The sequence below is a fragment of the Nyctibius grandis genome, chromosome 3, assembly GCF_013368605.1.
Source record: "Nyctibius grandis isolate bNycGra1 chromosome 3, bNycGra1.pri, whole genome shotgun sequence".
Classification (NCBI taxonomy): Eukaryota; Metazoa; Chordata; class Aves; order Nyctibiiformes; family Nyctibiidae; genus Nyctibius; species Nyctibius grandis.
Window position 1 is genome coordinate 104,908,771 of NC_090660.1, and position 21,133 is coordinate 104,929,903.

At 36.9% G+C, this 21,133-nt stretch overlaps 1 protein-coding gene across 3 annotated transcripts in view; it reads right to left on the reverse strand.

Moving 5' to 3' along the window:
• ASAP1 (ArfGAP with SH3 domain, ankyrin repeat and PH domain 1) overlaps positions 1-21,133 on the reverse strand; it is a 167,089-nt gene that overhangs the window by 50,848 nt on the left and 95,108 nt on the right. For all 3 annotated transcript variants that reach the window (XM_068396076.1, XM_068396078.1, XM_068396077.1), the window contains 8 exons: positions 14,844-14,918; positions 14,434-14,483; positions 12,053-12,182; positions 11,190-11,275; positions 9,983-10,058; positions 9,126-9,212; positions 2,547-2,647; positions 2,100-2,169 (listed from right to left, as the gene is read on the reverse strand). In XM_068396076.1, the coding sequence (XP_068252177.1) occupies positions 2,100-2,169; positions 2,547-2,647; positions 9,126-9,212; positions 9,983-10,058; positions 11,190-11,275; positions 12,053-12,182; positions 14,434-14,483; positions 14,844-14,918 (675 nt within the window). The remainder of the gene's footprint in view (positions 1-2,099; positions 2,170-2,546; positions 2,648-9,125; positions 9,213-9,982; positions 10,059-11,189; positions 11,276-12,052; positions 12,183-14,433; positions 14,484-14,843; positions 14,919-21,133) is intronic.

Consider the following 21,133-nt stretch of genomic DNA (forward strand, 5'->3'; position numbering starts at 1 on the left):
CAGGATCCAGGAGGAGACGGTTAGTGACCTGCTGTGCCAGTTGGGACACCCACAAGGCTATGGGCCCGGATGGGATTCACCCCAGAGCAATGAAGGAACTGGCAAATGAACTTGCCAAACCACTCTCGATTATCTACCGGCAGTCCTGGTTAACTGGAGAAGTTCCAGCTGACTGGAAATTAGCAAATGTAACGCCCATCTACAAGAAGGGTCAGAAGGATGATCCAGGGAACTATAGGCCTGTCAGCCTGACCTCGGTGCCAGGCAAGGTGATGGAACAGATCATCCTGAGTGCCATTACACGGCACATGCAGGACAATGGGGGCATCGGGGCCAGCCAACATGGATTCATGAAAGGCAGGTCCTGCTTGACCAACCTGGTCTCCTTCTATGACAAAGTGACCCGCTTAGTAGATGAGGGCAGGGCTGTGGATGTAGTCTACCTAGACTTCAGTAAGGCATTCGACACTGTCTCCCACAGCATCCTCCTAGACAAACTGGCTGCCCAGGGCTTGGATGGGTGGACTCTCAAATGGGTTAAAAACTGGCTGGATGGCCGAGCCCAGAGAGTGGTGGTGAATGGGGCAAAGTCCAACTGGCGGCCGGCCACCAGCGGTGTTCCCCAGGGCTCAGTTCTGGGGCCGGTGCTGTTCAATATCTTTATAGATGATCTAGACGTAGGGATTGAGTGCACCCTCAGCAAATTTGCAGATGACACCAAACTGTGTGGGAGTGTCGATCTGCTGGAGGGTAGGAAGGCCCTACAGAGGGATCTGGACAGGTTAGATAGATGGGCCGAGACCAACGGCATGAAGTTCAACAGGAACAAGTGCCGGGTCTTACACTTTGGCCACAACAACCCCATGCAGCGCTACAGGCTGGGGGAAGAGCGGTTAGAAAGCGGCCCGGTGGAAAGAGACCTGGGGGTGCTGATCGACAGCCGGCTAAACATGAGCCAGGAGTGTGCCCAGGTGGCTAAGAAGGCCAATGGCATCCTGGCCTCTATTAGGAATAGTGTAGCCAGCCGGTCTAGGGAAGTGATCGTCCCTCTCTACTCGGCACTGGTGAGGCTGCACCTTGAATACTGTGTCCAGTTCTGGGCCCCGCACTTCAAGAAAGATGTTGAGGTGTTGGAGCGAGTCCAGAGGAGGGCGACCAAGCTGGTGAAGGGTCTGGAGGGTCTGACCTACGAGGAACGGCTGAGGGAGCTGGGGTTGTTTACCCTGGAGAAGAGGAGGCTCAGAGGTGACCTTATTGCAGTCTACAACTACCTGAAGGGAGGTTGTAGTGAAGTGGGAGTCGGCCTCTTCTCCCGGGCAACTAGCGATAGGACAAGAGGGCACAGCCTCAAGCTTCGCCAGGGGAGGTTCAGGTTGGACATCAGGAAGAATTTCTGTACAGAAAGGGTTATTAGACATTGGAAGGGGCTGCTCAGGGAGGTAGTGGAGTCACCATCTCTGGATGTGTTTAAGAAAAGACTGGACATGGCACTTAGTGCCATGGTCTAGTTGACATGGTGGTGTAAGGGCAACGGTTGGACTCGATGATCCCTGAGGTCTCTTCCAACCTGGTTGATTCTGTGATTCTGATTCTGTGATTCTGGTTGATTCTATGATCTATAATAGACACATCTATGTCTGAGCTAGTTTTTCATCTCCCAGTCAACAGCCAGAGTTGAGTTTATAATGAGACATCTGACTCAGACTCCTTTGACTCCACTGACCAGCTCTCCAGTGGCTAAGAGAGGAGTCTACAGGATCTTGCTCTGATGCAGACAGCTACACTGTAGACACTTCATTTTATTCAGATGAATCACATCCCACATCTCAAAGATACAGTTAGAACAAGAGTACTGCTCCATTTAACGTGAAGCATTGTTGCCACTAGTGGTCAGCAGCAGACAACTAGGAAAAATTTTAACGGAGCAAGTATAACAATACTTCTGTAAGTCAGAGTCTCCAACTTCTGATAATCCACAGAACTCCAACAGTCAGAAGCAGAAGTGGCATCTTTGTAATAGCAGATTAGCACCAACAGATTCACCGTGAAAGGATAATGTTAATTTATTATGTTAATTAAAAGGTATAAAAATAACTTACCGTTGCATGTGATATGGTAAGAATTCCGTTTTTAACAGTGCACTTTCTTCTTTGCCATACCTTCCTTAACCTACATAAGAACATCAACAATAAATTCAGTAACTAGACATGAATTCAAAACACGTTAATCCCATTAACATTTTGAGAAGATTAGCCTTGCGAAACAAACAGATGCAGTCAAAAATTTACGAAATGCCTCACCAAAAGTAACTTGGAGATGTATGAGATATTTTAATCATCTTTTAGAGACTTATAAAGACAATAGCTTTTTTTTTAATATGACTTTTTATGATTGCTTGTCAAGCTTTTTATATTTACTGTATTAAATTCAGATCTGTGTTCAGATTTGAACTGTGAAATTCTTCAGTACACAGTAGAAATCAACAAGAATCAGTGCATGAACACAGTAATAGTTCTCACTGTCTATTATGCACTCCAAGAACATACCCATCACTCTTCTTTAAAAGATAACCTTTCTTCTCACTGCCATATTCCTTATTCCCCTGAAGCTGATGCATACTATAACCTCCTTGCCTGCTCTGTGAATCCTAAAAAAGAGAAAACCACCATTAACATTTCCTGACGTGCACAGTAAGTTTTCCTAACCTTTAAGACTATTTTACTTTCTCTTCTCTACCACAACCTCACAAATTAATAAAGATTTAAAAAAGAGAGAGAACTCCTAATGCAAGTTTTACATCCATAGGAGAGCTTGCTTTTACATCACGTGATCTTGAACTAACTGCATGTTCAAGATTCAATTACTCCATTAGGCATTTGAAGTATAGTACGGATGCAAATATGCCTCTCAAAATAATGACTTTTTAAAATATAGAAATTTATTATTGCATAATTTTATAATCAAAAAGTAAAAGGCTAAAATAAAATTTCAAAAAGAAAGCAACAGAATATAGCATGCATATATACCAAAAGACACATATATAAACAAACAAAAACAAATGCTAATAATCACTATTTTTTTTTATCCAATTAAAAGTATGTATATAATTCATGAGTTTTAGTGAATGGAGTCAACTGAAATAACTTTTGGCCTGATCTAATGAAACAATTAAGTGAAATGGATTAACTTGTTATAAGCATATCAGAAAATAAATCCCCAAAAGTTCATTAAAACATTGACTTACTCTCCTAGACTTCGATCACGAAAGGCAAAAGCAATAGAGGAAAGAGAAAGCAAATAATTTAAAACAAGAATTATTATTTTATTTAAAAAACATGCTGCTTGAACATAAATTTTATAGCCCCCATATCCAGTAAAACAATTTTTCCCCTTTCTAACAACACTACGAAGGCAAGAATTACTTTTTGAGGCACACTGGTGCTTTTTCACATCAAGCAATAAAACATCATTAACAAAATTCTGTGCAACCTTACATACATGACATTGGCTTCAAAAAGCAACTAAGATGATTACAGGATCAAATTTTACTAAACGTCTTCCAGTTTTTATTACATTTAAATTGTCTAATATTATAGCTATATTGTATCCTCCACCAAACTGGAGCTAATTCTGAATTTCCACTGAAAACGATCAGGCCCAAAGTTAACTTCTAATTTTTGCAAAGCTATATAAAAAGCTATAATTAAGGACATATCGATACAGTTTTAAATGTAGCTGTGAAACAATTATGTGCAAAACATCTGACAAAATCCCACAAAAAAAATCAAAAGAATGGGAAGTTCAATTACTCCCTTGGCAATAACCTTTTCTCTTTCTCTTACAATTACCACAACCAATATATATGGAAGGTTACTCCCTCCTATTTTATTCAGGGTGCTTACAACTGTTTTTCATTTTGTAACAGATTTGTCATAGAAGGTTAGAGAGAAATGCTTTGGTAAAAATGGCAGTTGTGGTTGGAAGCAGCATGAAGGCTGCTATGCACAGTGCTCTCAGCAATGTTTATACCATCAGAGCAAGATGCTAATTTGTTATAAGTAAATTTCAAACCCCCATTGGCATTGGGGTCCTGTTGCTATTAGCATAGGAAAGAACGTAATGAGATATAATTCCCATTCCCAAGAGCATATCAGATGGAGATTTGGGGAAATAAATCAAAATGTAAAGAAATAATTAACAAAACAGACACCAAACATGATTCCAAAGACCAGCTATATTCAGTTTAAGGCTGTTAAGTTACATTTGTATCAATAATTAATATATAAAAATAGGGAATAGAAGCCTGTATTAAAGGCCTAGTTTCCTTTAAAATTTAAGCTTCTTGATATATAAGCATTTTTCAACACACAAAATAAATAGTTTACACAATTAAAATTACACTAGTATCCCTTAAAAGATTTTCCCCAAAGCTTTAAACCATAGTCATTTTACAAAATCAGATAATTCTTCCACAAAGGAACAGAAACTGACGTAACTACTAGCACTTCTGCGCAAGCCAAGATTCAAAGATTGTCAAGATGTGCTTTTCCAAGAACCAGGTAATTACAAAGATTACAATAATAGTTTTTTCACCGATGAAAGGACAGGTATGCCAGCAAAACATGTAAGTGCATTACAGATGTCCATAATGCCAAATACAAACCTTGAATGCACGCAACAGTCAAACAAGAGTTGCATTATGAGACTTTGGAAGTGTAGGGAACGAGGTTAGCTCAGTTAGTACATCAGTGTTTTTTCCTGAACGAAAGTACAGGTGCTGAACAGTAATTTTTCCATACATATTATTTTATTTTCAAGAAGATCCTAAATGGTTTAATAGATTTAACAGCCATGCAGCAATCTCTTTTGTCATTTGTGACAGCAAGTCAGCCTGAGCTGGGTTAGGAAGCTTGATTTATCTAATGGCAACTCCAAAGAGGTTAAAGGTGGCAGAATTTACAATTTGGACAGGAATCACTAGTTTCAACTTCCTTCTCTTGCACAAAGGGTCAAAGAAACTTAAAACTACACACAACTAGGGCCTCAATTTTATTATTTCAAACTGTTTCCCTGCCAAAGTAACTTTTGGTAAAAGTACTTCTGAATCTTTACAAATCCACCAGAGAAAATACCATTTATTTCATGTTCTTCAATATTTCCATTAACCCGTAAATTTTCCAACGGTGAGATTATACTCCACTAATATAAGGGGGAAAATGTATTCTTAAGCACAACCAACCAGGCCATCTGTCACAGTAATAAAGCCCAGCTTTATGTGCTTAAAGATTCAGCTATACACAATGATGGAGAGCTGACTGGTGAAACTCAGGCCATGTGACTTCAAGTTTCGTTGTCACTTAACCAAGGAGTAATGAATGCTGGCATGCTATTTCAGGATGAAAACACTGACTACCTAAGTAACAGAGACATTGTTTTCTCAAGCTCCTCAATGTCTGCCAGCATCATTAAGACTCTGACTCATGTAACGTAGCAGAATCACATGAGTGAAAGTTCTCACGTTGATTTTGAAAGAGACACTTGAACTGCAATGTGATCAAACGGTTATTTTATCCATAACAGTGGATTCTTTCATTACAGCAGATCTCTCTCTTCCGTGATTTGCCTGCATATCTGAGAATCACAATATTGCTCCCTTTTCTTCTAAGACACAATTTCGATTGTCTTCAAGCCAAACACTTTATTTTTGTATTTATAAATTTTATACAGATAACATACATATAACACATACAGTTTTTTCAAGAGTCCTAGGGTTTGTCTACACTATAATTAAAGTTGGAAAAGTAGCATAGTTTATTTTGGTGATGCCTGTGAAGCTACTTTATTACAACATGTACCTAATTTTCAGGATTTGATTTGTTTAAATTTTGTATTTTAAATGTTATTTTCCACTGAATAAGAATAATTTTTACTACACATCCAGGAAGTAGGTAACCAAAAAGTCAAACACTGTATTTCATTTAGTTATTCTACCTCATAATACTCTGTGAGCAACTTTTGAAACTTGACTTGTACTGTATGCAGCCACGTATGTAAAATACACAGCACCGAAGAAGAACAACCCATTTCTCCTACTTTATTTCCGAGAACTGGCTGATTACCAAGCAGCTTGAACTTAACAACACACACATCAGCCAGGAGAGAAGGAGATATTTTTCTTTGCTTCCCAGATAATCAGCTTGTGGAAGAAAAAGGTGCGTGACAAGAGAGCGGGTCTCATTCCTCTGTGTGCTGGGAATCAATCCATAGAAACGTTTTAGAATTTAAAAGTTATTTCCAAATAGCTGTTGAAATCTGATGTTCTCTGTTCAGCTTTTGAGGGTGAGGATGGAGAACAAGCACGAGTTACATTCAGAGTTATTTAAATACTAGGGAGATCACAAATGTAACGCATGTATGGGAAGCTCTGCAAGTGTTATGGAAGAGATATAGTAAGCCCATGTATACGTTGGGGATGGAAGCAAAAAAAATACCAAACAGAGCACTGGGAAAGACTGTAGAGTATGAGATAAGGGAAAACTAAGTACTAGAAAGAGCTGGCAGGTCTTACAATAAATTGGGTTCTATTCAGAGGTGCTCTGTAGTGCTCCTGCATCATTTGTGACATCAAAGAAATTCTAAAACACATGTACAGTGTGTTGTAAGGTTGTGTTGTCCTTCAGAACGATGGGATTAAAGATGCAGGGAGAGGAACAGCCTTCTAGCCAAGGGTTATCTGCTATAGAATGTACGCTTACAAAAGCACACATAAGCAAGTATTCAAAAGAAAAAAACACCACCATACTGTAAGGAATGACTGATCAATCATTCCTTATTAATTGTGATTCCACCTGAAATTATTTACTAACTTCAAGATATTTATCTACACGCAGCAGCCACAATTACAATGTGCTACCTACAAAATTACATGAAAGCCCACAAAAATACTTACTTGCCCCAGTTACTATAGTCCTACATTTAAAGATGTTCCAGAAGAATTCCAGGAAAGTAAAGATTAGTAAGCTTCACACCACAAAAGGAAGACTAATGAAAATTACTTTTAAGAGTACATTTAGTATTATTATATATACTGGAAAATCAGTGCAGCTTTTGTATGGGAAGGTTATGTCTCAAAAACCTCCTGGAGTTCTCTGAAGGAATCAGTAAGTAGATATACATGAGAAATCAGACTGATACAGTGTACTTGGACTTTTGATGGGCACTTAGTGCTCCTTATGAAAGGGAAAGAATTACATTGCTACAGGACAAAAGGAAAAGTCCTCAGATGAGCTACCACGTTAAAAGCCGGAAAATGAGTTTCACAGCCAGCTGTGCCAGCACATGTGGTATCTAACACTAAAACAATCTGGAAAAGGGTGAGCAGTAAACTGTCAAAGTTTGCTAGATGGTATTAAATCATTGAGGATACCCAAGAAAGGATGACTGAAGAATTTCTCAAGGACCTCGCAACAGTGAGTAACTTGACAATAAATGACAGGTGAAGATCAGCATAAGCAAATGCAAAGCTATGCAGAGGGAAAAAATAAGATACTGTGAGTTGACTATTAACATTCAGAAACAGGATGATACGGTTATAGCTTTACAGATGATTAAACTTTACACACCACCTTCTCTGCACTAAGCATTGGTCAAAAAGCAAGTCAATGTTAGGACTTACATGAAAATAAAAGATCAGAAATGATCTAGTGATGCTATCATAAATTCCACTCCTATCTGGAGCAGGGTATGCAGATCCAGAAGTTCAAAACAAATGAAGGGAAAAAGATTTTTCCACACAACATGTAGCGATGGTGGGAAAGACACAGCTGTAACAGAAGCTGAGAGTTTACACTGCTTCGAAAAGCAACTGCACGAATTCAAAGAGAAGAAATCCATAGGGTGGTGGAGAGACAGCAAAGACAGTCGATCTACTAATTGGAAGGTATTCTGAGGAAGTATCAGCATTTAGTGCCCTGCATTTTACTCTAAACATCCACGATTGATTGCTTTGGAAACCTGTCTGACTCAGTACGTCTAGTTGTAAATTATATATTGTATATTTGATATTAGCAATACCGTCCAATCATATATGTGGATGATCATATATATGCAGCAAAATGGCATCTGCCTAATGTTTAATTATAATAATCATTCATATTTAATAACAAATATTTAACAAGCTGAGTAGACATCTGGCAAACACTAAGGTTTTATTTACCTAAGAGAAAACTGAACAGAGGGTAAGCGATGTTTTCCTAAAGGAAAGCCACCCCCCTCCCTTCCATCTCCTCACCACTCAGCTTCACCACAGGATATTCAGTATTTCCAACTCTCAGGCTCTATGATTTGGAAAAAGTCACACTATTATCTCAGGTAAAAGCTGTGATATATATTATATCCTATCTCCTAGTTCAAGGAGTATTCCAGAACATCTGCAATGGACATTACATGTTCCCCCTTCACTTCTGATACCAGTCTAACTGATGATGTATTTTTCTCTTTAACTGTCCTGTCTCAGCCACTTCTATCTGGTTAACATCCAAATTTTCTTCCTTATGATACAGCATCAGCAAAAAGGGTTTGAGAAGGAGAACATTATCACAAAATCCATGTGAGTTAGCAGATGAATAGTAATATGGGAACGTAAAGGCAAGCCTCTGGTTCTCATTCTGGCTTACTCAGGATCATCTAGGTCACGGAAGTCCTGAACACTATCTGGCTGAAGGATGGCAGGACATAAGAAAGATGTGTGCATCCCTTCCCTTTATTTTTTCCTGAACACTCATTCTTTATCATTGTCAAGAACAGGATACTGGGCTAGATGAAGCATTTATCTGATCCATTACAGCTGTTCTTATTGTATATTAAAAAAGTACATAAAAAATATAAATTTACACAAAAAAGGAATCATTTCTTTTCATATAGAAAATGGAAACAGAAAATTAATCTAAAACTATTGTTTGTTGACGTGTAGTTGGACATTCTAAATACTAGTTTTATCATAATGTTCGAAGTCCAACTCTTCTGAAACAATAACTACACAAACTGAACATCAATTAAACCAATTTCTGAATACAGCATTCATAAATTCACATTATGTCAGAGAATAACATGTCTAAATTATTTACCTCCTTCTGATCAAGCTGCAGAGAAGATTTTATCAGATCACGAAGAGCAGTAAGTTGTTTCTTTTCTTCATCTTGTGTCTGCTTTATCTATGGAAAGAGATTGCCATATGCTTTCTGGATGCAAATTTAATTTGAATTTTTTATGCATTTCAATACACCATTTTAGATGTCCTGAGCAACCAGCTCAACTATTCTGTGTTCCTGTAATATTTGAGTTTATTTTCATGGACTAGTCCATTCTTATGTATTCACCTTCTATGCATGTATTACTTGAAAAGCAAGCTAAAATGAATGTACAACTCTGCACACTGTTCTCTTACGCTTTAACGGTTCACTACATCTAATGCAACTAAATCAGTCTCTGAAATTTTAATTAAATAACTCCAATAAGCTTGACAGATGACTTAAGGAATGAAAACAGTTTAATTTAGCCACAAACTACAATAGCAAATGGGATTATTGTAATTCTGATTATAGAATACAAAAGCACTTGGGTGACAACTGAGCTTTGATTCCACGTTATTACTTTCCTTCCATGAGCATCTTAAGTTAATTCATCAAGTATGGTGCTATCATCAAGCAGTTTGTTATGGAAAAATGAAAGTGGTAGCTAAAATTGGTGCTAATAATGTAACCTGATTCAAAGATTCCCAATTAAGATTAGTTTTATTTTAATACAACATTAAATTAGTAGTGCAATGAAAGCTGCTCTTCCTAATAACCGTAAAAACTAAAAATGTACTTATCATTTATAAGATACAAATGAAATATACACCCTTGTACTCATATCTGAAATGCATTCACATGAACAAAATATTTCCATTTTCAGACATTAAAGTACTTATAAGTAAACTTACATTATATAAGTCAGCAGCCAACTTTTCAATATATTGTTTAAGTTTATCAGCTGTTTTCAAGCCATCTTGGAAGAAACTATAATGAAAAATACCTGTGATTTATCAGGAATACATATAATTCATAACACAAAGTAGACTGTGTTGCGGAGAAAAACAGCAAAACCAACAAAATTTATCCAGCTCCTCCCATGTTCAGAAACAACAACAAAAAAATCTCTGTCCCGGTGTGAACCGTTCTATCCATCTAACCTCACGACAGCACAGATTCCACATTCCTCTAATGTAATATACTTCAGAAAGGCTGACAGTTGCATTTCAGTCCACAAACACTTAATTTACTTTGCTGATTTATGCTCACTGTATAAAAACATAATGAGCCAAATAAGCACTTCACATGTTAGTATATGAAGTGGCAACATACAAAGGGTTAGGTTGTAGATAAACAGAAGTTTAACTTCTATCCTCAAGTATTTATTCTAAATTAGAAATCTGAAGGGAATCAATTGATATTCATCACTATGAAGTTTTTTCTGTTGTTGTTTTCTTGGGGGTCTTTTTTGATTGGGTTTTTCTTGTGGTTGGTTTGTTTAAAACCCTTCCCAGTAGTTTTAAAGTATGATATCTTTCAGCAGTGGAGATACACCATTGTGACTTTAACAAGTATCAAATTAGAGAGAATACAGCTTAGCTTATTTTTATCGCTGTTAGTCAACATGTTTCCCTTCAGTAATTTCTAAAATCTCTTTCCTGTATTTAACTTAAGTAAAAGTTCCCATGTGTTTGCCTCAGTGGTTCTACTGATGTCAAGGTCATATCTTACCAGTTTCACCTCAAGAAATTTCAAGGAAATTACTGGCTTTCATAATGGTTTTAAAATTTACAGAAGAACTAAAAACTATTAAATAGAACAAACAAGCTATTTCTAAAATTACATTCTAGATCTATGCCACAGGAACTAAAGTTAATTTTGTACGCAACATGCAGGGTTTTCCCTTGGCCTCTTTCTCTATCACTCCCTTGCCCAACTCAGTTACTTTCATATTCTCTACTGAAAGACTACAGCCTAACAAGATGAAGTTGCAGACACCTGGCAGATTACAATTATGATAAAAATTCCTGATGTAACCAAAACAAATTCAAAACAAAGGGAAACAAACACTTGTGTAAAAAGAACATTGTAACTAAAGCTTAAAAACATTGCACTTACTTGCATTGTGCATGATAATACTTAATAAGGTTCTGCAGAAGGTCCACACCTTTTTTTGTCTTGATTTCATTAACCTTAATAAGATACTGTATAGACAGTGAAAAACATGTTGATAATCATGCCTCACAACCTTCAACAGTTTTCAATCAATAAAACATCATTTGTTCAATGAATTAATTATCTCTGTGTTTAACCTGGGTGCTGACTCAGAAGCCACCAGTCCACCACAGTTAAGCAAAACATAAAAGAAGTAACAGTTTATTGCCCGTTCCTAAAACATTCAAACAAACACCCCAAAATATAAAACAAATTCAAGAAAAAGTTTCATCTTTTACAAGTGTCTGAAGATGTCCATTTTAATGCTACTGCAGTAATTACTGAAATATTCTAAAAATATAAATACTATGCAATTTATTACATTTTAGTAGCAATTACTTTAAAGAGAACTATTAATATAAAAAAGCAGTTTTATGGAACTAACGTATCACTATCATTTATCACTTTATTAGAAATTTTAGAAGGCTTCAGAAAGCATGTCGGAAGAAAGATATCAAAAATACTTCCTTAAAAGCTCAACCATAAACCTGGAAAAAATAAGAAATATTTCCATAGTATATTTTCAGCCCATGAACCTTAGCATAATAATCTAAAAACAAAGAAAAGGAATAAAACAAAAGGAAGCCAAGTTTTGCACAGAGTTGCTAAAATAATTATCTTTATATTGCTGTACTATGTGACATTGAAATAATTCTTCCCTCCACCCCCAGTAAATGAAAAACTACATTTCACCACCTTTAAGTAAGGCCCACAAAGTACTTTTAAGTTACAGTGTCATAATTAAAAGCTGAAACTTGTTTTCTTACTTCACACATCTGTAGCTGAAACAGCCGCCTTTCCTTCTCCATTTCCTCTGCTATCTCAGCTCCTGTTATTTCAGTTCTTATCATCCCATGCTGTTTTGCATGTTCTCTTTTTTCCTTTTCAATTTTTGTACTGAAATATTAATTAGAAAACATTTTAGAGAATTCCTTCTACTATCAGGTGATCTAGTATTATTTAGGAAAAAAAATAAATCAAGAAATATTTAAAAAGCCACTCTGAAGATGGGCTCCTCTATGATACCAAATCCTATATATTTTTTTTAAAGTGTCCAGAAGTAATGGAGTCATGAAGATGCCCTTCCTTCCTTTCACCCTTTAACTCTTTTCTCGAGTTTGTGTGCTACTTGGGGAAAAAATTAAAAAAAAAAAATCTCATTCTTTCTATATGATGTGCTCCATAGCCTTCATCTCTATACACTGCAGTGTAAAGCACACATATAAGAAACTACTGACTTGTCAGGAAAATGGCAGAATTTCTTAATTAAGTATGTTTCATGCTCATAAGGCAAGAATTAAGAAAAACAATAAGGCAGCATATGAAGTTTACCACCTACACCAAATGACATGACTTCCAGTTATTAGATTTTCAGAGAAAGCCAACACTGAAATTCTGAGAGAGTGAAATGCAAATATGGAACTAAGAGGCCATGCTGAGACCTTCATTACAGCTTTACAATGTGGCTGTCCTTACATATCTACCCTGCAGACTAACCGGATACTCCATTTGTAAGAAAACTTAGATTTCCAAACCAGAGTAGAAAACTCTAAACAATTTTCTATATATTTTTTTTTTTAAACTAATCGACCTTTCTTCTCTAGCAGCCTTTTTGAAAAGAATAAGAATGAAGCTGTACTTCTGTAAAACAGGTGACAAAGCACTGTGTGTTTATTAGACTGGTACTCCTTGCCAGGGGAAAAAAAAAAAAATAAAAAGGATTAATTAATTTGGTTTTGAACTCTCCTTTTCTCCAGCTAAGACAGACACGTTTGCATGCAGAACAACGCACTTTTCAGCACTGCACTTCTAAACTTGACTTGATATTTGGTCTTGAACAAATTCTGGGAAATGGGTTTCTCTGAGAAATCTAAGGGACTTCTTGGTCTTAATAAGCCCGAGTGAAATTTGTTCACACGAGACGCGGGGCGGGGGGGGGGGGGGGTGGTGGGAAGAGTAACAAGACAGGCACCTTTCTGTAAACTTTCCAAATTCAGAACAGAATCCCACAGATTATTCCATGTATTGAGTCTGTATGAGATACCTCTGACTCCTAAGTTCTGTTTAATGGCAGTTGGTATAAATAGGCTGTCAAAGATATCCTTGATCTTACAAATAGCTATTTGAGAGGCAGAAAGAATTTTTTTTTTAAAATCTATTTGCTGTCTATAGAAAACTATCCAATATTTCTGCAAAATATGCAATATCTGTAAGAACTAAATAACTAAAAAGGAACAAAAAAAACCCAGTTCTGCGTGTAAATCTTAATGCTCAACTGAGTACGATGTTGCAATTTTGGGACAAGAATATTTTTCTTGCCTTAGATTAGTAATAACCTCATTTCCAGTTCAGTTGTTCACATGGATCTAACATTGTAATGAATTTTGAAGGCAAAAGTTACTGTATGTAGGTAAGAAAATTATGCCAATAATAAATGTTTCAGCAGTTCTTAGTGGCCTGACTTTTTCTTTCATTACTTTTTTCCCCCTCCTGGGGAAACAAAACTAACAGGGTTAAAAAGGGGAATAAATGAAAGGATACAAAAAAATAATTAATTCCTGAGAGCTCATGAATTTTGATAAAACAACCACCAGTCACTTCCTTGAGAGCGTTCTGAACCATTCCACTAACATTTCTGCAACTACGATACTACTTGTTTCCAACCTTTTATTTTTATAAATCATTCTTTACCCATAGGCAACAGGTGTAATAGTAAGAAAATATTTTTAAAAACATAGATATTTTAGAAGTCACACCAACTGCACTAAAATCTTGCCTCTCAAAAGCATACAGTTCTGCAATATAGCACAACATATAACTCTCATAATTTTTACTATTGATAGATTTTATGTATATGGTTATAAGAATTTGTAAGTGTCATGTGAAATCTCCACAACTCACTTTACAGCATCCAGTATCTAAGTATCTAGCACTAAGTGTGTTCCTTACACTAAAGAAACCTTGGGCAGTCACTTAGCTACTTGACAGAGAACATAAAAATATTTTTGCTATTCATGCAGAAGAAAGATCCACAGAAGAGATGCCTTGCTCATATTCACATTTATTATCCACAGATACATTACCCAGTTTGGGATCAGGAGGGGAAAGGCAAAAAAAAAAAAGGAGCGGGGCCAGGGGAAATACTTACAATTTGGTTTCATAATCCTTCCAGGCTTTGTCAAAAGGCTTTTTGAGGTCCTTAGGAAACAGAAAATTTGCTTAGAATATTTTAAAAACTTTGTCTTTATAGTAATCAAGTTATAAATACCAACAAAAAATACTGTTTTCTTTTAAAACTTTTCAGTCATTAGTTGGAAAAAATACTATTTTTGAATCTTGTAATGTATTACTTTCCTGTGCACCTTAAGACAGGAATTTACAATGATATTCTAAAGAAGCATCACAGTCACACCAATTTTGAGTTTGTTCTTTGGACTACATACAAAATATTAATGGATGCCAACCTAAAATATAATCTCATGGGTGAATGGAAAACAGTCACAAGACAGCTGAACCTGAAAACATTTCCCCAAATAAAAAATAGTTTTTAACACTTACCCCTTTAACACCTTTTAAGTCTCCTTTTAAGAGAGAATCCAAAGTGAAAATAACATTGTGGCTTAAACCCTGGAGCTAAAAAGAAAAACATTAAACTGTTATAATTCAAAAAGATTTATTATGATCTTATCAAACTACTGCCAACAAGTCTTTTAACTTCGCTAATGAAGTTGCAATCACCTCAAAAATTCTAAATTAATAGTAAATTCAAGTCTGGGAAGAATTAATAAATATTCACTTGTATCAGACATAGAAGCATTATAATTAATCTTTACTTCTATAGAGTGATATAAAACCAGAATTTTAAAAATAGCACATAAGCAAAGTTCTGAATGCACCTCTTGAAGCACACATTTGAATATTGCTTAATTCTTTAGGAACTAAATTAGTTCTGGGAACAAATGTTTCTTATAGCCTCCAGAATAAGAAGCAAGGACCTGCTATGCTACAGGCACATCACACACACGGCACATGTTAATTCAACCACGAACAAAAGGAGCAAAGAGAGTCACCAGCTCTTTGATTATTCCCAATTATTTGGGAAAACTGTTTCTTTCCCTGACCACTGTGGAAATGTGACATCTGTTTAAACTCTCAAGAGTTTAAACTTCACCCCCTTAAGTCCATGCCTATTTGATTACACATCTGTGGGAATGTTCTGTTTGTCTTTGCCAGTCTGAGGGCAGAAAAACCTACCGCTGTTAACCTATCATGATGATGTGTACGGTTCCTGAAGAGTCATGATCACAGGAGAGAGATGTGTATCAACGATATCCCAGTCTAGTGAAAAGTCTGTTGCCTCTCCTACTTCATCCCTCCCTTCGTTCCTCCCTGTGCTGGTTTTGGCTGGAATAGAGATAATTTTCTTCACAGTAGTTGGCATGGGGCTCTGTTTCGGAATTGTGCTGAAAAGTGTTGATAACACAGTGATGTTTTCGTTATTGCTGAGCAGTGCTTACATGGGGTCAAGGCCATTTCTGCTCCTCACACCACCCCACCAGCGAGCAGGCTGGGGATGCACAAGGATTTGGGAGGGGACACAGCTGGGACAGCTGACCCCAACTGACCAAAGGGATATCCCAAACCATATGGCATCATGCTCAGCACACAAAGCTGGGAGAAGAAGGAGGAAGGGAGGGACGTTTGGAGTGATGGAGTTTGTCTTCCCAAGTAACCGTTACGCATGATGGAGCCCTGCTTTCCTGGAGATAACACCTGCCTGCCCATGGGATGTAGTGAATGAGGTTCATTACACAGGCTATTACACAGCTCCTTAATTATCACCTGATAGCTTGTCAGCCACCCCTAAAGTTTTGTTCTTTTTAGACAGCTTGCAGCTATCATAACTGATAATTATTCTTAGCATAAGATGGACTCAAATTCAGAAAACATATGACACACACTTGTATCTTCATGTTCAAGATATCTTGACTACTGTTTCATGTGTCAGCATTTTGTATTTTTTTTAAATTCACAAAATCTTATATTGAAACTTATTCAAAACAAGATGAAGAGCACCTTGACCTGCAGACTCAAACAATAACATGAACACAGAGCAAAGGTTCTTCATGGCTTAAAAGATCAAGATCCAAGAAGGGATTTTCTCCTTAATTGCAAAAACATAATTAGTGCTCAAATATTAATGTTGTATGAAACAAAAAAGCAACCTCATCACTTTCAGTGATTCAAAGCCCCAAAGATTTTTTTTCTTTACTGGCTTCACTAAAGGAGTTTAGAGCAGATAGTCTAAGCTTTGATTCTATTTAAACAGCTAGGCTCTGTTTTTCTTTCTTCTTAGCTTAAACATTTGCACATGCCCCCCAACCCCCAATATTATTTCATAACAGAAGTAAAAGGAGCCAGGGAGTTTGTAGAGGATTATGCCTTTTCGCCATGTGTCCTCTTGGCTTTTTATCTCAATACATCACAACTAACAACTCCCTGGCAATGTCAATTTTGTTGGAGAAGAAAAAGAATAGTGAATAGTAAGCCAACAAGTGATCAAGATAATACCTACTTTATCAGTACACAGATTAAAGAAAAGGTATAATTGTTTTCATTCTCAACCATTTCAGTCAGTTTCTACTTAACAACCTTAACTGAAGTTCGTATCTCAAATGTGAATTTTGAGAAGAAATATTCAAAAGGTTTTAATTCCAGCCTAGTTCATAAAAACAGAACACATATTTCTGCAATATGGGTGGATACGGCAGACTTAAAGCAGTTATCAGGGCAGGCATGAACAACAGTACATGACTGTGGCTTTTTTTTCTTTTTCCAAGTGTATCTGTTAAGGATAACCAATTCAAGCCATTAATACCTGGCTTGAAATTACTGAACAGTAGCCAGCTAGTATGTCAGTGTATCACTCCAATGCGGTAAGATTTTGGAATCACTTATTACATTGTTGAAGACTTCTTGTGTACTCTACATTGTTGTGTAGAGTCCTGCATCTGGGCAAGAACAACCCCATGTACGAGTACAAGTTGGGGACAGACCTGTTGGAGAGCAGCATAGGGGAAAGGGACTTGGGGGTCCTAGTGGACAGCAGGATGACCATGAGCCAGCAGTGTGCCCTTGTGGCCAAGAAGGCCAATGGCATCCTGGGGTAGCTTAGAAGGGGTGTGGTTAGCAAGTCAAGAGAGGTTCTCCTCCCTCTCTACTCTGCCCTGGTGAGGCCGCATCTGGAATATTGTGTCCAGTTCTGGGCCCCTCAGTTCAAGAAGGACAGGGAACTGCTAGAGAGTCCAGCGCAGAGACACGAAGATGATTAAGGGAGTGGAACATCTCCCTTATGAGGAGAGGCTGAGGGAGCTGGGTCTCTTTAGCTTGGAGAAGAGGAGACTGAGGGGTGACCTCATTAATGTTTATAAATATGTAAAGGGCAAGTGTCATGAGGATGGAGCCAGGCTCTTCTCAGTGACATCCCTTGACAGGACAAGGGGCAATGAGTGCAAGCTGGAACACAGGAGGTTCCACATAAATATGAGGGAAAACTTCTTTACGGTGAGGGTGACTGAACACTGGAACAGGCTGCCCAGAGAGGTTGTGGAGTCTCCTTCTCTGGAGACATTCAAAACCCGCCTGGACGCGTTCCTGTGTGATATGGTCTAGGTAATCCTGCTCCGGCAGGGGGATTGGACTAGATGATCTTTCAAGGTCCCTTTCAATCCCTAACATTCTGTGATTCTGTGACCTGATAAAACAGCATCCCAAATGAATTAGAAACACGTCTGATAATGCAAAACAGTCTCATACCTAGAGCAAAATAAAGGGAAAAAAACCTTAACAGATGGAAATACATGTTAATTTGGGGAGGAGGCATGTGAAGAGAAGATAAATTGCCCGCAAAGATTAGCTGAGGACATTACAGGAAAGGGAGGTGGGAAAAAACAGGCTTTAAACATTTGGAGAAGCCAAGCACCATGCAAAATGAGAAAAAAAAAAAAAAAAAAAAGTGATCTGCAAATGCTCCAAATGTTCTTCCAAAACCTCATCTAGATCGATTTAAAGATATTGCACACTCAGTTTCACTGAGGGGGAGACTGGACGAGATGATCTTTCGAGGTCCCTTCCAGTCTCTAACATTATGTGATTCTGTGACTCAAGAGATCGCTAAATTGTAGATCAGTGCTGACAATGGCCAATCACAATGTAATTAGCTTTACAAAATGTTACTGAAGCGGTCATTGTGTGTCATTCTTATAACATAATCTTAAAAAAACCCCACGCTCAGAAATATAACATGATATTTATATGTTTTAAGTTTCAGATGTTATATTTAGTGGTAACATCAACAGTTTATACTAAAATTTGCATAGTGACTTATTTTTGTCAAAATGATTAATGGATATGCTTTTATTCTTGACCTTCTATGTAGAGCAATCATTTCAAAATTATAATTTCCAAAAGTTGTACATATGTAATACAAGTTGCTGGCTTTACTTCAGAGTAAGTGATCATAGTAAGTAAGCGAAGATCACTCTCCAAGTGATCACTTTATAATTCCTTCACACAGAAGAAAATAAATTATTCTGTACCCTATTTCTCATGAAATATGTATAATATCACAATTCATAGGAAAATATTTAATGAATCATAATTAAAGTTCAAAAGATTTAATAAAAACATCCAAATTTTTGAAGGTTTTTTTTTGTTGCCTACTGTGTAGCTCCATTCCTTATTCGTCTTCCTGTCTTTAAAGATCATTCATTATTGTATTGTACATTTATTAAATAAGGCAGCAATCTGCTCTATGTAAAAAAAAAAAGCCTATTAGCTTGCCATTCATCTTAATACCTACTGCCATTTTTTCAACTAACTTTATTAGCATAAGCCTCAGCATCTACTGTGGGACTTTATTAGTGGCATTATACAGTCCTCCTCTCAGCTGCTTTTTCACTGGACCTCAACTTCTATTTTGATATTATAAAAATATTTTTATTTCAGTGTAATTCTATTAATCAGACTGACACTTAAAAACAACAAAGCAGAATTACCTATCTTTGAGAGAAGAAAGGTGAAAAATAAGTGTTTTTAAAATGCTGAGACATTTGTAAAATAAGCTTTTTGTCTATTTGAGACTGCTGAATGAAGTAAATTAGGGAATAGTCTATTTTAAATCCTGTCAACAAGAATTGAGATAGATAATGCTTCATAGTCTAGCTGAAACAGTATAATGTTGCTTTGAATGGGTGTGGCTTCTTAAGTTAAAAGAGCTTTTTCCTCTCGATCAGCACTACTTTAAATAAATAAACAACCAACCCCCCCTACTTCTTGTTTGCCAGTTGAAAGAAATTAAAAATTTCTGTGGAAGCCCTGCGAGGAATGATGTGGTCCAGAGAGCTACCAACAAACTTGACTTCTAGTCCCAAACTGTCCTCAAACTGCACTTTAACACACATTTGAAAATGCTTGTTTTTAATTGTGTGCTAAAGTAAGAGTGAAGGAGACAAAAATAAGCCAGAATCTCTTTACAGAGGAAAGCATATCTACCAGTCATTAAAACTGCCAACACTGAAACAAAGGATGATCCAGGTGAGAACGTCTGCTGATACTAAGCTATTCTGGGTAGTAAAGCAAAGGCAGGTATGAAGAGCTGTATAAAACCCTTGTAACACTGTTGAGAGAATGAAATTAAAGATTGATGTCTACGCTGAAAAATGTGACGTGAAGCATAAGGAGAAAAAACTGCATACAGAAACATGCTTACGAAATAACAATCATCAAGAAAAATGTCTCAAGGAAAAAATTCCTTGAAATTACAACATAGAATCCCTTAAAAACATCAAGCTCAATGCTCGGTAGTCATAAAGCCTCAGCCTTCAGAAAAGAGAATATGAAATGCAACCATCTTCACGCTTCTCCCCCCTCATTTCAGAAAAGAGTACTACGAGAAGATACAGAAAGGACCAACAATGACAACCCAAGTTATGGAATAACTTAAGACTCAGCTAGAAAAGTAATAGAGGAAGGGAAAGGAAGAATGATAGCTATCTGTAAATTCCTGGGAAAAATAGGGAAATTCTTACATTTCTTGTAAGATATAAGAATCAGGGAACAATAAATGAAAGGATCAAGTTCAAAAGAAATAGAATCGATATTTCAGAGAGCAGCTCATTTTAGTGCTCTGGAGGAATCCACCACGTTCTGTGCCAAACATACAATACATTCAAGAAATCCTTAGACAAATTTATGGAACTAATACCTAACAAGGACTACAAAGCAAAAGATACTGCCTCCGGCTCCAGCGTCTCTGAGCCGAAGACTGTTTTCATGACCACAGTACAGACGTTATCCCCATATGTTTGCTCTCTTCCTACACTCTTCCCTAAAGATTCACTCTTGGGCAACTGTCAAAGCCAGGGTACAGGCTACATGGACCTCTGATGTGACCTAAAGCAGTTGTGTTCCTGCTAGGGACTCTAGTAAAGAAAGACTGTAATATTGCTTATAATTTACACACCAAAAAGCTTGGAGATAAGCCCAACTATAAGAAAAACATAAAATTGAAGCTACCACTTTCTGAATACAACAGCTATCAAACCCATGAAACATGATTTCACAGGAAATGTGGCTTCATTACTTTCAGTGTTCAAAGATATTTGCTATGACTACAGTTTTATTATCCAGCTTTCAGAAGTAAAAGGTCTAAGACAAACTTTAGATGAGAGAAATCTTTAAACCACCTTCATAAGCCTAATATTTAAGCAACACATGCTTTGTATACCACAGGGAGAATGGACTATTAACACCATTTAAGCACACTCTCCAAATCGTTATTTTTCTTC